Genomic DNA, 15785 nt, shown 5'->3' on the forward strand with positions numbered 1-15785 from the left:
ACGCTGCCCTATACATCACCACACAGCCTCAATTATAACTGATAAAGTTGTGATAAACGTGCATAATAAATCACAGATTAGCACCAGTACCTAAACATTACAGTGTTACTATAAAATGTAAAATAGTTTTATTATAATACTATTAGTTAATTTAAACCTATTATATAACAGATATAATAAGTAATAAGGAAGAAGTTAACTCATTATTTAGACATTTTAAAATAGGGGCATAACCCAAATGTTATGTTTGGGATAGACAGTATTAATGAAAAAAGGGAGTTATTTCCAAGGAATGAACAGTAAGTTTGAATTGAAACCATTTCTTACATGACTATTTTCTATTGTTCCGATTGGACACACATAAATGAAATGTTTTTCTTTAGTGTTAAAATTATTAAGAATGTTTTGCTGCCTTTAGTAAATTATGGTTGTCACTGGCTATATGAATTAAATATTGTCCATGCTGAGGACAGCAGCTCATAGCCAACAAGAGTTTTCATGGACCAGTCTGACATTTATCCAAAAGCAAGGTCCCTGCAGGTGCCCCGCTGGCAGGGGCCCCCTCCTGGCATCCTGCCCCAAGCGTGCGTAAATTTAACGCATATGGGGATGAATGGCCGGGCAGGGGCAGCGCGGGCCGGGTCTTGGCCGCTGGGGCCCACCGCGATTTTTCCTGGTGTCCCGGCGGCCCAGTCCAACCCTGTCCAAAAGGATTAAATATGGGGAAACTCCAACAAGCAGTGGCACAAATCTAAAGCAACTGAATCATTACTTAACAAGTCCAGTTGCTTTAGATTTATTCATTATAGGTATACCATGACCTGGATGAATGAAAATCTTCATAGTCATATTTGCTCCTATACCATGGTTCAATATAATATGGTGGGCACAGGCAGCCAGCTAGATGCATTTTCATGGTTGTAGCCCTTCCATATAACTTCCAAGCAAACGAGAAATGCAGACTTCAGTTTGAATTCATGATGAATCAAGGTCAACAATAAATACACACCTCAGAGAAAGTTGACAGAGCAAACGGGTAAACAGATATGTAGATCCTTCAGCAAATTGTGTTTTAATGTTGTAAGAAAACCTCAGGGTTATAAAGAAATTCTATATGCAAGAACAGAGTCCTACAATGTATGGTGTTTCAGCGTCACTGTAGGGAGTGCTTTGTTGACAGTCCCTTGAAAATGCCTAATGACCGCACCTTTTTACTTCGGGCATAGTTCAGATCCTTGTTTGTTCTATGACAATAGGATAAACACTAGATTTGTAGCAAGCAATCTACACGCAACATCAGCTGAGATTACTTCAAGAAAAAATACAATTGTAAATCACAACCATTTAGGGACTTTGTTTATTTGACTTTTTTATTTTGAGTTTCATGCAGATTTGTTTTCTCCTATTTAGGAAAGGCACATTTGAGTAAAGCTATTAGATGTCACGAAGAAGCCATCAGATTTTCTACTTTATGCAGTACACTGAGACAGATTGATGTGCTCCAGAATATACTGTCAGCGTTCCATCAAAGGTCACTACTGAAATTCTCTCAGCATCAAAAACATGATGACTTCCTTGATTTGTTGTCAGCGCCTGACATTGTCAGTAAGTATGGCTTGCCCTTATTTCTTCTGCTTTGCATTCATGAACTGCTATCCAACATTGCTGGATCTCTCCTTGGACCTGTTGCAAAACTGCTGAGATGGCAAGAAAGCCTTGTGGCTGTTCTATTGCCATAGTTATAAACTGTGTTGAACTCAAAAGATGCTCTTTTCATTCTTAATGAAAATGGGAAGCAATTCATATATCAACTTGTAAAGAGAAAGCAGGGATATGAAAAATTACCCAGTGCCTGATGCTGAATAACTTCCAAAAATCTGTGGAAGGTGATTATTGGAGTTTTGACAAGTTCAAAGAACAATTGCTCCCTCTGCTGGTAAATTGAATTGTGTGTAAAATATTCACGTATTAACATTAACAAATAGCATAGTTTTGGTATGTTGGAACTCATGATACTTTGGTAGCACTGTACTCAGGGAAGCAAATATCCTATCCTCGTGGTCTTTAGTAAGTGTAAAAAGTCTAAAGTTTAGTTATCTGTCATAACAAAACAAGCTGCATTTCTAGGGTATAACAATGATTTTATTATTCAGGTAAAACAGAGTATCAAGCTGAAATGATTCCACCACAGCTTTTAAGAGTTAAAGCAACAGATCTCTTTCAGCGTCTGGTAAGTGCCATGATTACTATGATTCTGAATTTGCATGTGTTTGGATTCATTTGGGGATTTGGACATTCCTTGTGTAGTGGATTCAGTATTTGGCCAAATTCTATTGTGGAAGTAGGTACAATTTAAGGAGTCAGCATGGGAACAGCATGCTGGAACTAGATTGTGAATTTCTCTAGCATACATGGTGGAGGGCCGCTAATGGAAGCCAGTTTTGACCACTGCCCTTTTTGAAACCACACCCACTTCAAACTGCACCTATTTTATCACAATGGTGGTAGCACAGCAAAATCCCAAATGCTTGGTCCTTACTGTGGGGATATCAACCATCATTCATATGTGAAAGAATTATGTCATATTAAGATATACCCTTAAATACCATATGCCTCCTCCTCCCCTGTGGATAGCAGAGCAACCCCCAGTACATAATTACACACCTTTGGGACCATTTAATGGCTATATCCAACTGCTAACAAACTCCCACAACAAACCCCTGCCAGGTTCACCTCCCACAAGCAGCATAGGGCTGCCATACTCTGCCTGTCCTACCCTGCCTGTGTGTGCCATACTCTGCCTGTCCTACCCTGCCTGTGTGTGCCATACTCTGCCTTCCCTATGCTGCCTCTGTGTGCCATACTCTGCCTGCCCTACCCTTCCTGTGTGTGCCATACCCTCCCTGACCTATGCTGCCTGTGTGTGCCATACTCTACCTGCCCTATGCTGGCTGTATGTGCCATACTCTGCCTACAGTACCTACTGAGGTGTGAAGAAGTGAACAATGGGAGTGATTACAGTCTGAGCCTGAGGTGTGAACACTGCAGGGGGTGAACAATGCAGGTATTAAAAAGTGTGAACAACACAGGGGATTACATTTTTAAACAATACAGAGGGATTACAGCCTGAATCTGAGGTGAGAACCATGCAGGGGGGGCAGTTAATCTCAGTACTGATACCATTTAATGCTTACTCAAAGGTAAGCCATCAAAGCAGCCAGACAGGTGGGGGGCCACACAGAGGGGGGTCGTGGGCCGCCAGTTGGACAGCACTGGTCTAGGGGATATGCCATGTAATGAGCATGTATGTGTTTAAATGCATATTTACAGTCTAAATGGACTTATTTTACATATTTTACCTTCAATGTTCAGGGTCCACTGTCAGTATTTTCAGTGAAGCAAAGGTGGTCAGCACCTAGGAAGGTGTGCATAACAAAAGAAGATGGAGACTTTGGCTTTCTCTTAAAAGGTGACTCTCCAGTACAAGTGGTTTCGCTGGATCCACTCTGTCCTTCAGCAGTAAGTTTACTGTTTCTTGCATATAATGTGCAAATTGACCTTTGCTTAATCAAGCATTTTGCTTGGATGTTTATGTAGGCCCATCTCCAGTGACAACATATGTATACTACTGTAAATATTAGGATCATATCAATTTTTTGGAAATCATTTGTTCTCTTAGGCCTGAGGTTAGGGTTGCCAACTTTTTCATTCAATAATACAAGCCTTTGGGTCAGGGGTGGGCAATAATGTCACTTGGGGGCAGGGCAATTATATAATGGGGTGAAGTATAGGCAGGCCTGTCCTTATAAGGGGTTATTTGCCAGCAGAGAGGATCAGGAAAGGGGAGGGTAAATTTTTAGGGTATTACAAATTTACTGGCAATTATGTTGCTGATAAATTTGTTTTTCTGGCCCTAGCTGATGATTTACTGGCTAGGCCAGTCTAATAATGGGCGGGTCGCAGCCACACCTGTGGTACATGTTTTTTCAATAAAAAACATTACACAATCCCTATTCATTAAAATAATGTCCCTTTAGGCATTTGGTATGCAGCTATACCACAAAAAAAGCTAAATTAATATCATAGCCCTAGCAGATTACTGGTCCTCCTCTCCACAAAAGTAGCATATCTTAGAAGGTAATCTTTAATGTTATTAACTGGTAAATATAAAACTCTTTATGAAAATAATTCCTTACATCAGAATTTGGGGAAATGGCAAGCTGTCTCATCTGGCTTATTTCAGGTATCATATGACATAGTTCAGGGGTCCCCAACCTTTTATACCCATGAGCCACATTCAAATAGAAAAAGTTTTGGAGAGCAACACAAGCATAAAAAAAGTTCCTGGAGGTGCCAATAAGAGCTATAATTGGCTATTTGATAGCCTCTATTTTGACTGGAAGCTTACAGAAGGCTCTGTTTGGCAATTTCACTGGGTTTATGCAACCAAAACTTGCCTCCCAACCAGAAATTCAAAAATAAGCACCTGCTTTGAGGCAACTGGGAGCAACATTCAAGGGGTTGGGGAGCAACATGTTGCTCACAAGCCACTGGTTGGGGATTACTGACATAGTTGGACACATAGTAGGCACCCCAGGTTTTTTGTAGTTGTCATGCATAATATTTAGGGGACCTATTTATCAAAGGGTAACGTGACTCTAGCTATGAAAATCTTCCACACTGCTGACTAGTTTTGAACCCCCATGGAGTTAAATATTCTGAAGGTCCTTATGGTACTAAACGAGTCGAATAAAAAATAAGCACTAACTGTGCAATTTTAGAATTGTTGTTTTTTTTCTAAATTGCATTATTCGATACAGAATGTAGAAATGGCCACAGTATACAAAATGCAAGCTCATTACAGTATTAACTTAACTGCTTTGTGACAACATTGTTAAGGCTTGTGGCCCAATATGTGGCAATCCCTTTGTTGTGATCTGTTTCCATGGCTGAAGATGCTGGGATTTGCAGTTCACAGGAAGTGGAGGGCTACTTATTGGCTCCTTTTATGTTGGCAAAGTTGCACCTTTATAAAGAAGTTTGTGATTCTTAACTCTACAGACAGAAGGTTTGAAGGAAGGAGACTACATTGTTTCAGTAGAAGGTGAAGACTGCAAGTGGTGCAGTACGAGCCAAGTTATGGACATGCTCCACGGAACTGGTGAAGAAAGCATAGAGATACAGGTCATCAGTATACAGGACCAGACAAATAGTTTGGTGAGTTTTTTTTTTTTTTTTGTTTCTCTCATGTGTATACATACTCACAGTACTAAGGGAGCAGCACATAGATGAAAAGAATGTGGAAGTTTGTGATGAACAAATATATGGAAGCTAACACATAACCTCATTGGGGTGGTCTGGGTCAATAATGGGGTAGGAAATCAATTGAAAGAGGATTTGCAGCACTGCTTCTCAGGATCACTTCACTAGGAGCTTGTGGGGAAACGTGCAGCGACAGTTTTTAGTGGCAGATATACATTAAATTACTTCTATTTCATACAGTCTCCCTCCTTATTTTGCATCTGTAGTTCCAACTTCCTTGTGCTAATGATTATCCTAAAACATTCATTCATGTTTAGCTTGGCTACCGTTTTTAACAGTTTCTTATTTTGTAATTGTCAGCATAACAAAAGTGCAACATACTATGCTGGGATGCAGAAGACCTACTCCCTAGTGTGTTTGGCTATGGACAATGACAAGCATACCAAGACACAAAAGGCAACGAAAAAATTATCATTTCTCAGTTGGGGATTTAGAAACCGTCAAAAAGCTGCAAGTACAATCTGCCTCCCTTCAGAAGTGAAAGGAAAACCAAAAACAGACAAGGTGTTCTCTTTTCCAAGCTCCCTGAGCACTGAAAGTGCATTATACTAATGTGTCCTGTACACCTAATGACTTCTCCAAGCACAGAAGTCACTTGCATGTCAGTGACCACTGTGATCAGCCCACGAACCTTGCGATAACTATAAACTCTGCCAGATGTCTACATGTATGTAGCACACAGATCCCACAGCACACTTATACTGTACAACAGACTCCCTCTGGTGGCCATGAAGGAAATTTCACTCACTACCTTTGCATGTTGTTGGTACTGAGATGAGCCCCTGATGTGCAACTTTGATCGTTACTGCTGCAGCACAAGTGATGCATTGACTGTTAATGTAGCACTAATGTTCTCTGTGATTAAAATATTATATACAATATACTGTGTAAAAGAATAGTGACCAAATGTAAATATGTTTTCATCTCCATAAGAACTTGTAAACCATTTAAAAAAGGTCTAGTTTAAAAAATATACAATTATATATAGATCAGATTTTTGTTATACTACTGTTATATTATTTAAAAATGTTTAAAGACACTGAGTAGCCATTTGGTATCTGCGGAAGTCTCCTAGTATCAGCCATTTACCAAACCGACTACAGATTTAGTAATATTGCCCCAGTATACATATTCCTTGCTTTATAATAATCTTTTGACAAACAAAATCCAATTTAAGTACGATTAAATGTTATTTAAGGATTTGAAAACATCCATGTGCAACACTGATTTAGTTAGCCATTGATTTAGTTAGTTATAGTCTCCCACAGGCACAGGAATTAACTATGGGGGCAAAATGGCTTGCAAAGATGCAATTCATTGACACAAAACTATTTGTATTAGTGTTTTATGTACCTTAATTTAAAAATGGACCCTCTTTAAACAGAAATGCATATCATTAGTCTGTTTTTACACCAAATCTACCTGGATGCTGCTAGACTAACTGTAAAAGTGAAACCTGCCTCCTCATCCATTACTATACTGCACAAAAGGGGAACAGCAGGAAACTACACCTACCTTTTTGTGTCTGATTGTTACTTTACTTAACACTGAGCTCCTTTTGATTTTTTCTGTAAACAGTTTATGTTTGTAATTTAAATTATGCATACAAATTGATTATGGTGTAACACTGAAATACTTTGTACAGAAATATATCCTCTCCTTATTTTAAAAAGAAATGTCTCTATTTGAACTAAAATGTGAAGGAATTCACTGTTTGTTTGTTTTTTTGCTATTTACCATATTGTAAAAAGTGCAATGTGACTGTGAACCTATGCCAAAAAGCAAATTAAGAGATTGCATTTAGCACAGGGCTGTATATGCTCTGCAGCTGTTAAACTCTGTGTGGCTATGTCAGTTAGCTGCTGAGGAACAGCACAATCCCTGCTTGCTGCAGGGGTTACCATTTTTACACTCAAATAATGGGACAAGGGATTATAGATTTTTTTTGGAACAGATCATTCCGGAATGGGATCATTCTCTGTCTGATTATTATGCTTATTGATATGTTTTTGCACTTTCCTATTTTGTGGTTGTCACATTGTGAAACATTTGCAGAGCAAATTGGACAGTTGACAAGGAGTGGTAACTAGAGAAGTTACTAGTGATTTCTCCTGCAATAACCAATCACTCAGCATTGCACAGTGTTGCTTATTTAATGTACAAATGACTCCTTCTTTTAGAAGTTCTAGAACACAGATAATTACATAGGTAATTATAAAATGCCTTATATAAACTACCCAAATACACAAAAACACAAATATAATTAAAAAACTTTAACATCTAACATTTTGGTGCTTCCCCAGTGATTCTACCTTTCCTTCTCCTTTAAGTGTATATAAATTTATATGCAGGGCCGTGGAGTCGATAGAGAAATTCTCCGACTCGGTTTCTGATACTTCCGACTCCATGCTAATGTATTTTATACATCCAGGAAGGGGCAGGGGGGAAGGGGCACTTAAAACACAACTGAACTGATAATAAACTGATAGACAATTTTATCTATACTTCTACTCCTAATGATTTCCCTAGAATCCCATAGTCATGTTTAAAGTTTAAGCTAATATTACAGCTGAATTACAGCAGTTTTTCAAATGTTTTAAAGCTTCAGTCTTAAACTATTGACTATCCATTCCCTTCACGTATACAAGTATTTCTAGTCCTGCAATTTTTTTTTACTTAATTAGTTATCAGTGAGAGTTAGGCTAGGTTCCCAGTGGGCATTGTGTTCCCTGTAACAGAGGAACACGACGCAGTAGAGCTGCCGCACCTTAACTGCGCGTTACGTCCCATTTAGTGAAGCATACAGTCAATGAAAAGCATGCTTCATGGTCACTCAACGTGTTTGTTTATGCACTGCGTGCATTGGGCTTTATTCTTATAGCAGAGAAGTAATTAACTATGACTGTGAATTGGGACATTTAAACTTGCTTTATTTATTTATTTTTTTATTCCCATTTAAATTTAGTAGGAGTCGGAGTCGGTTCATTTTTTGCCGACTCCGACTCCAGGTACCCAAAATTGCCTCCGACTCCTCGACTCCGACTCCACAGCCCTGTTTATATGTGGGAATCTGTCAGGCATTTAGTGTGTGATACAGAGCAGCCTGGCTTACTGGTGAAAAATCAGTTTTCTATCAACCAGGGTCGGGTTGGGCCGGTGGAACACCACGAAAAACCCAGTGGGCCCTGCCAAACCAATTGTGAAGCATTTGTGCTCTCCTGCTGACCTCCCTCCAACAAACGTGGTTGAGTTAAGTATGGTTGCTACCAGCTTCTGTGAAACCTGATTTTCTGTTTAATACTTTTGTTTTTTTGTGTGCAATATATAGACTGTATATTTGAAGTATAAAATGGAGTATTGAAAAAAAAAAAAGTTTGAACCCATACGTTCAAGGTAAATCTATTTTATTTATAAAATCAACTTATTGCTCACAGCTTCAGACTGTAAATGCAGTCACAGTTTTCACAGGAACAACAGACACATTTGAGTTTATTTACTACCACTTGGAAACAATTTGCCTACTGCAGCCATTCTGTATGCTGTAAGTGATGATAAAAGCAAGTTACTGGTTGCTCATGGTTACTACATATTAGACTATTGTCAGTAAATGAGCAGTAACTGAGCGCTGGTTCTGCTAAATGGAATGTAAACTGTTAGGACACGTATAAATATGTTTACAATTAGTGTAGTTGCAATTTAATGTTATATTTTTTGCCCCAAAATGTGAAGAGAGACACGGGAGCCAGCAAGAAGTAGAATAGCTGGTTGGTGCTAGCCACGTTTTTGGGGACATTTTTATTACAGTAATAACAGAAACGATCACAAAAATAAAAATTTAATGTAAGCTTCATCTTGTATAAATAAACATCTTTTTGATTATAATCATTTAATATTTGTTATCCATTTCTAAAATATTCAAGTTACTCTTCACTAAATGTCTCTCTTAATGCTGAAGTCGGAGTCAGATTTTGATTGCCAGGCAGGTCTGATACCTCTTTTGTGGGTGGGGGGCGCTCCATTTCCTAACAGATGTGTTAACGCTAACTCAAATTACTAACTCCAGCACAAATAAAATTAAACAAATTTACTGATTCTAGCACAAATCCTGCATGAAGGGAGCTTTAATACATCTTCTAGGTAAAGGGGCCTGTGGACCAATTGTGGTCCTCCCTTCCGTGTAATAAGTTTGACAGTACTGCACTGCTTAAAAGGATTTCCCCCTTTTTAATTTTTCCAATGTTTACTGTTTCTTCCATATTAAAGGGACAATATACAGTCCTTTTCAACATGAGCTGAATGCATATGGCATGTGCTGAACAAAGATTTGCCTATTTTAATTAAGGAGTCACTATTGTTTTTGTGATTTCTGGCACTAAACAAGTAAATTAAACTAGTTCCAATTTAACACTGGTCCTTAGTAAGTGACAACCCAGCGAGTCACAATGAGTTCAATCCAAACTCCACAACGTGAATATCAAAATATATTATATTTGTGAAGTTTCGGGGGCGGGCCCCTTCAACAGATGCATGTCTGATGAAAGAGCCCACGCCCGAAACGTCATAAATTTGAAATAAAGATGCAGGGATAATCCTGCTGCGCGAAGACCTATTGTTTTCTTCAATTCCCTTTTTTCTGTGGCCATCACAGCGGTTGAACTTATAGATCTGACTGCAACAGATGCCAATCCTATTGTGTGAAAAATGAATGAATGCTTAGTGCAATGGTTCGTCCCACCACAGTTTCCAGTTGTGCTACAGAAGCATTTGAAAGCTTGTGAATGCTTGGGAAATGCTGTAGAAGCTGCAATGCTTTCACTTTACCAACACCTGGAATTTTCTGGACTGTCTGCAGTAAACTTGCATCTGGAAGCTGAAAACACTTTTTGCGCATGAAAGGATTACTGTTTCCTTCTCTACTCCGCTCTTGAACCTTCAATAAGAACACATTAAGACATAGTAACTATACGTATGCAGAAAAAATTAAACTGCTGTTTAAAATGACCGGTAACTTAATTTGCCCACCTATAATATTGAGTAAATATGGGGGGGGGGGGAGGGGGTTACCAACTGACTGAAATAGCATAAATTGCTTTGACTTACTAAATTAAATATCAGTTGTGCTGCTTCATTCTGGTTGGTCACTGGAAGTAATGCCATGCCAAGTTCTAGTACGACAAAATTTTGTACAGGGGGGTAGTACTGGTCACTTAGCCTGGTTTTCTCTGCTATTACGATGCCGTTCAGGTTACAGGCCTTAAAAACAAAAATACAGATAAAAAGAAATAAAGACAGTGTAGTTATAAAAAAATAAACTGTAATCGGTAGGAAAGACCTTTCCAGGTCCAGCTGAAGCCTGCCTATGGGTGCCTGGATTCATGCTATGCATATGTCCTGATATCAAATATTTTCTTATCTGTTTTTTGTCCCCATGGCATAGATATGCAGCTCTTTCAAAATACTGACAATTAGCTAACAGGTTAAACTCTTGGTGTTTATCCACTCCCTTAAAGGCACTGCGCGATCCTCTCATTTAGCGAGGACACCAAACGAGCGGATCGTCCCTCAATATGCCCACCTAAGTGGGCAATATCGGACTAATTAAAATGGTGGGTATATGGACCATCAGACTGAGGACGCTTCCGATAGTAAAATCAAACCTGCTCGATTGAGATCTGGCCAATTTTAGGCCAGATATCCGTTAGGTGGGCCTTCACAATACAGGTGAACAGCGAAAGGTTGCCATACAGAGACAGATTTCAGCTGCCGATTCGGGCTCTTTAGACTGATTAGGCAGCTACCTTTAGCTGTTCAACTGTATTCTGAAGGAGCTCACTAGATAGCTTTGAGATGGGGAAGACTAATGAAAAAGAGAGATAAGCCAATATTTTCGCACAGGAGAAAGGGAGGAGGCAAGATTCTACACTTGAGAAGGGCCAAAAATACAATAGAACAGCAGGCACAAATGGGAAAGCCCTGCTCTACCCATACCCTTCCAAAAATTTCTCATTCTCTACTATTGCATCTTTTAATGGTGGTGGACCCTAACACTGAAAAACTATTGAAGTTTCCCAGTTTATTTCAGGTTGGAACAGGAATATAAAAGCCATACACATCACATATCTATATTTTACCGCTGTGCATTCATCAACAACACATCTGGAAATACTTTTGTATGGAAAGCAGTCTGAATCACACTAGTAAACCATTTGCATTGTGCGAAAAAGCAGTATAAGGCAAGTGATTCAAGTGTTTTCCTTATGGTGATTCGCACGGACTTCCATACAAAGGTATTTTTGGACATTCTGTCGCCCACGCTTGAATAAATTTAGCAAGGGTGACAAAATGTGTGCCATCACCCGGTTATTTTTTATACAAATTAAATTGTGTCACAACTTGAGTGTATCTGTGGCATTGTTGATCAGAAATAATGCAAATGATAATTATAATGAAATTACTTACTTTTCTAAAACGAACAAGTCTCCTTCTAAATGCATTTCCTGACACCAGATCACTCTCTGATATGTACAATATGCAGGTTCTATTGGATAGATGGAAATCCACTAGTCCCAAGCCATCCTCAAACACAAGCTTTATTTTTCCTAGGGTTGAGAAAGCAAAATGAAAGGCAACAAACATAGGAAATGCCACACACCAGTTTTTAACCTTGGGGCAGATTGTCAACCTGTGGATAGGGCAAGGGCACACAGGGCGGATTGTCAGCCTGTGGATAAATGCCGTTTGTTGGTAGCTATCAACTGCATATGCCTGCACCTGTACATATTCAGTGGTTCTGGATGCAGGCATAACTAGAAGATTCATTAAGCGTAGGGGTGGATTGTCCTGGACTTATCTGCAGGCTAACAATCCACCCTGTGTCCCCTTGCCCTGAAGCTGCCAAGCCAGGAGATTTCACAATTAAATTCCGCAGGTGACACCTACTGTTACACCAAGTCCACACACCAGGGGTCTATAGGGGAATGATTCAAGTTGTTTTCCACCTGTTTCACACTTTTCTGTGCCACAGTGAGTACAACCTGATAGGAAATAAAGGGTTGTGCAGAAGAACACACAAGTAAATGCATGCATGTAAAGGCCCTTATATATATGAGTTACCATAGTTGCATGTTATCTTGCTGAGTAGCCTATGATCATGTTTGGGGAAAGAAATTATTCTGATATTACTATACTTACAGCATTCAACTGTAAGCCACTTTTGGCAGGCTACACACCCAATGCACTTAGGCCATAAACCTTGCTGATAAAGGAAACCTGTATTAAATCAGAATTCCCAAACAAACCTTGTAACAACCTTGCAAGTTCTGTCCCCCTCCATTTCTCACTTCCAATAGCATGGCCACATGGAACAGATGAGGCTCCAGCCCTTACAGGAGTGCACTCGATACCAGCCATAAAACTATTTCTGTTGGGTTAAAATTGCAGCAAGGCAGCATTCTAAGGAGAACAAAAAATGAGTGAATACATTACATTTTTGGACCTTTCTTTAAGCAATTAGTATTTTTAATTTTCCATAATTGCACTTGAACTTGCAAACCCAATAAAACATTACTTGATGAAAAGAAATATACAAAATTAACTGAAGTTTGGTCACTGCAGTTAGGCCACTTGTGAGTACACCATGCACACAGGTGTAAAACCGAATTGTCAGCAATACATTTGTTTAAAGGGGGCACTTATCACAGGAAAACCATATCTCCCACCGGAGCAGCGCGCTAATAGAACCTCTACTTGGTAAATGGAAACAATACTATTTTGGCTGAAAAATGCACCTAAATTGCTCCTTTTCAGAGGAAACTGCACTGGCCCATGGAAAAACTAAGTACTGTACCAGAATTTGCTTACCTTTGAATCTTCAGTGATTTGGTTGTTGGTGATCATGCAAGACAACAAGTCTCACCTTAACTTTCCCTAAATCTAGTCACTACAGCCACGCTCTGGGCCCCCCAGTTTGAAAGGCTGAGAGTGGGATTTGTGTGGTAGAAGGCCCAGACTGGCAATCAATGGAATCTGGCAAATGCCAGAGGGGCTGAGATGCTAAGATGCCATAGACAGTCACTATTTAGTGGCCTATATTGAATCCCAGTCTGGGTCGGTGTGTCAGTAACTGACACTTTTTAAGGCTAAGGCCTCCCTATAATAGTTTCTTGTTTGTGCTCACACAGTAGAGTAAACTCAGCGAGTCTCACCCTAAAGAGAAAATATTCCCTTTTTCACATGAGCTGGTTCAGTTGTAGGGTTGCCACCGGGTATTTTACCAGTCTGGCTGGTAATAATGACACATGCTTGATTTTAATGTTATTAATAGGGCATAACAATAAAGATATAGAGTAATTATAGGAAGGCTGATATTTTTTCCAGAAAAGTTGGAACCAAACAGTAGGGTTTATGTAGATGAGGTGCGTACATGCTAAATTAGCTTATATATATGTTAAGGGGGGGAGATTGTTTTCTTTCTCGGTGTAATCAGTACATATATATTTATTTCTGGAAGTTCATATTGTGTTTATGTACCTTTTCTGCATAAACCCAGCTGATGGCCAAAAAGGAGGAAGGTATATTTCCCCTTAGCTATCCACCCCACCCACTGCTATGAGCCCCGCAGAGAGCAGTGTTGGGATTACAGAATTTGCCACTTATTAAGGCTGAGGCCCATGATACACGGTAACACAACACATACAAAATCACCTGCAGCCTATTTTTTAGTAAGGTGGAATAACTGGTCGTGAAACCCTGCACAGGTTCTCCTACGCTGGCTGAAAAACGCTCCATGTGCCAAACATTTAGAGCGATAAGGACACACTTCTAAAATTTTCTAAACTTTATACCATGTATGTTTTTTTATATATAAATATAATAAAATATAAATAATAATTTCTGCACGCTGCCTTGGGGTTATCTTTGACCAGTCACTCTCCTTCTCTAACCATATTAATAACACTGCCAAAACCTGCCGCTTTTTCCTCCGCAATATTGCCAAGATACGCCCCTTTCTTTCACAAGCAACAGCTAAAACACTAATCTATGCCCTTATCCTTTCCCGCTTAGATTACTGCAATCTCCTACTAACCGGCCTCCCAGACTCCCCCTCTCTACCCTGCAATCAATCTTAAACTCTGCTGCGAGGATCCTCCTGCTCTCTCCTAAGAGGGATTCTGCTCAGCCTCAATTAAGCTCACTAGCATGGCTGCCTGTCAAGCAAAGGATAGCTTACAAAATCCTTCTGCTAACATTCAAAGCTCTTCACTCCTCTGCTCCTCACTACATTTCTTCACTGGTCTCCCTGCATGTTCCTGGTTGTCTCCTCCGCTCCTCTCAGAGCCTCCGTCTCTTTACACCATCCACACCCACTGTGCTCTCTCCTCTTAAACCTTTCTATCTTGCTGCTCCTTACCTCTGGAACTCTATCCCTGAATCCCTCCGTAGGGAACACTCACCCACTCTCTTTAAGAAAAAGCTCAGCTGTTACCTTCTGGAGCACTAAAACATTATTTTGCCCAGTCCTGCGCTTAAGGGTAAATGCCCATACCTAGTGCACTCTTACCTTCCAATTTGTGCCTGTATGTTACCCAACCACTTAGATTGTAAGCTCTATGGGGCAGGGACCTCCTTCCTACTGTGTCTCATACCACATGGCACTTATATATATATATTTATTGTATTTATTTATTATATCACTTGTCCTCCCTGTGTGTAAATGTGTATATTGTAAGACTGTACAGCGCTGCGTACCCTTGTGGCGCTTTATAAATAAAGTTATATATACATATATAAAAACTGACGGCATATAACCTGGTCTAATTGAAATCTCTGAGAATTCCATATTTCCCATATCCAAAGAAATTGCTACAGCGTCCAACACAATACGCAAACACTAGAACTAATACTAAAATAATTGTTAGCAAAGCTACCCACCTTAGCCATATCTACCGCCACCATAACTGCCCAACAAGCTTGTTGGGCAAATACTCTGCGAGTCACTGTAAACTGTCCAATGGTGAGTAAGCTTGCGTAAGGCGTGTTCCATTCGTTCCACTCCCATTTACTTGATGCGCAAAAGTTTTGTGCCTAGGCTAAGGACGCCTATGGTTGCTATGAGACTGAGTAAGGCAGCCTCTAATTGGTGGATTTGTCTGTGGCGTCCAATGGCGTGTGGCGTTGGTAACAAATCTGTACAAGGAAATGCTGGATAGACTGGCACAGGAGAATTCTAGCTATTAGAGTTGGAGAACCGCTTCTTCTTTTCAGGGATATACCATTAGTGTTTGCCTGGGTGAATCGGTATCATGTCTTTTCCCTTCAGAAGGAGGTCGCGGAATGAGTTTGTGAGTAGGGACGATGTAGCCCTGTATAACATATCCTACTTCTGTTTCTGCTTCCCGATCCCGAGCAATAATGTTCCTTCGCTTATGTTGCTGGTTATGAATAAAGTGAAACAAAAGGAAAAC

General features: G+C 39.8%; 3 protein-coding genes across 6 annotated transcripts in view; 2 read left to right on the forward strand and 1 right to left on the reverse strand.

Moving 5' to 3' along the window:
- rhpn2 (rhophilin, Rho GTPase binding protein 2) overlaps positions 1 to 7011 on the forward strand; it is a 41821-nt gene extending 34810 nt beyond the window's left edge. The window contains 5 exon segments of the mRNA NM_001127064.1: positions 1411 to 1605; positions 2154 to 2230; positions 3373 to 3519; positions 5062 to 5217; positions 5623 to 7011. Of these exon segments, the coding sequence (NP_001120536.1) occupies positions 1411 to 1605; positions 2154 to 2230; positions 3373 to 3519; positions 5062 to 5217; positions 5623 to 5874 (827 nt within the window). The 3' untranslated portion in view covers positions 5875 to 7011.
- A 1698-nt stretch (positions 7012 to 8709) lies between these two features.
- On the reverse strand, positions 8710 to 15384 carry faap24 (FA core complex associated protein 24). Of its 2 annotated transcripts, XM_012961062.2 has the most exons (5): positions 15253 to 15384; positions 12621 to 12774; positions 11782 to 11921; positions 10423 to 10575; positions 8710 to 10252 (listed from the first exon to the last, which is right to left on the reverse strand). In XM_012961062.2, the coding sequence occupies exons 2-5, from the start codon at positions 12730 to 12732 to the stop codon at positions 10010 to 10012; spliced, it is 648 nt and encodes a 215-aa protein (XP_012816516.2). In that variant the 5' UTR covers positions 12733 to 12774; positions 15253 to 15384; the 3' UTR covers positions 8710 to 10009. The 2 variants fall into 2 exon arrangements, with proteins under 2 accessions (XP_012816516.2, NP_001016122.1); NM_001016122.2 differs by lacking the exon at positions 15253 to 15384 and having other exon boundaries at positions 9099 to 10252; positions 12621 to 12757.
- Positions 15385 to 15443: 59 nt separating this feature from the next.
- cep89 (centrosomal protein 89) overlaps positions 15444 to 15785 on the forward strand; it is a 48361-nt gene continuing 48019 nt past the window's right edge. Inside the window, exon 1 of one of the 3 annotated variants that reach the window (XM_012962270.3) lies at positions 15444 to 15662. In XM_012962270.3, the coding sequence (XP_012817724.2) occupies positions 15624 to 15662 (39 nt within the window). In that variant the 5' untranslated portion in view covers positions 15444 to 15623. The remainder of the gene's footprint in view (positions 15663 to 15785) is intronic. The other 2 variants (XM_002935795.5, XM_004913555.4) reach the window with 2 other exon arrangements.

This window comes from Xenopus tropicalis, chromosome 4 (assembly GCF_000004195.4).
Source record: "Xenopus tropicalis strain Nigerian chromosome 4, UCB_Xtro_10.0, whole genome shotgun sequence".
Lineage (NCBI taxonomy): Eukaryota > Metazoa > Chordata > Amphibia > Anura > Pipidae > Xenopus > Xenopus tropicalis.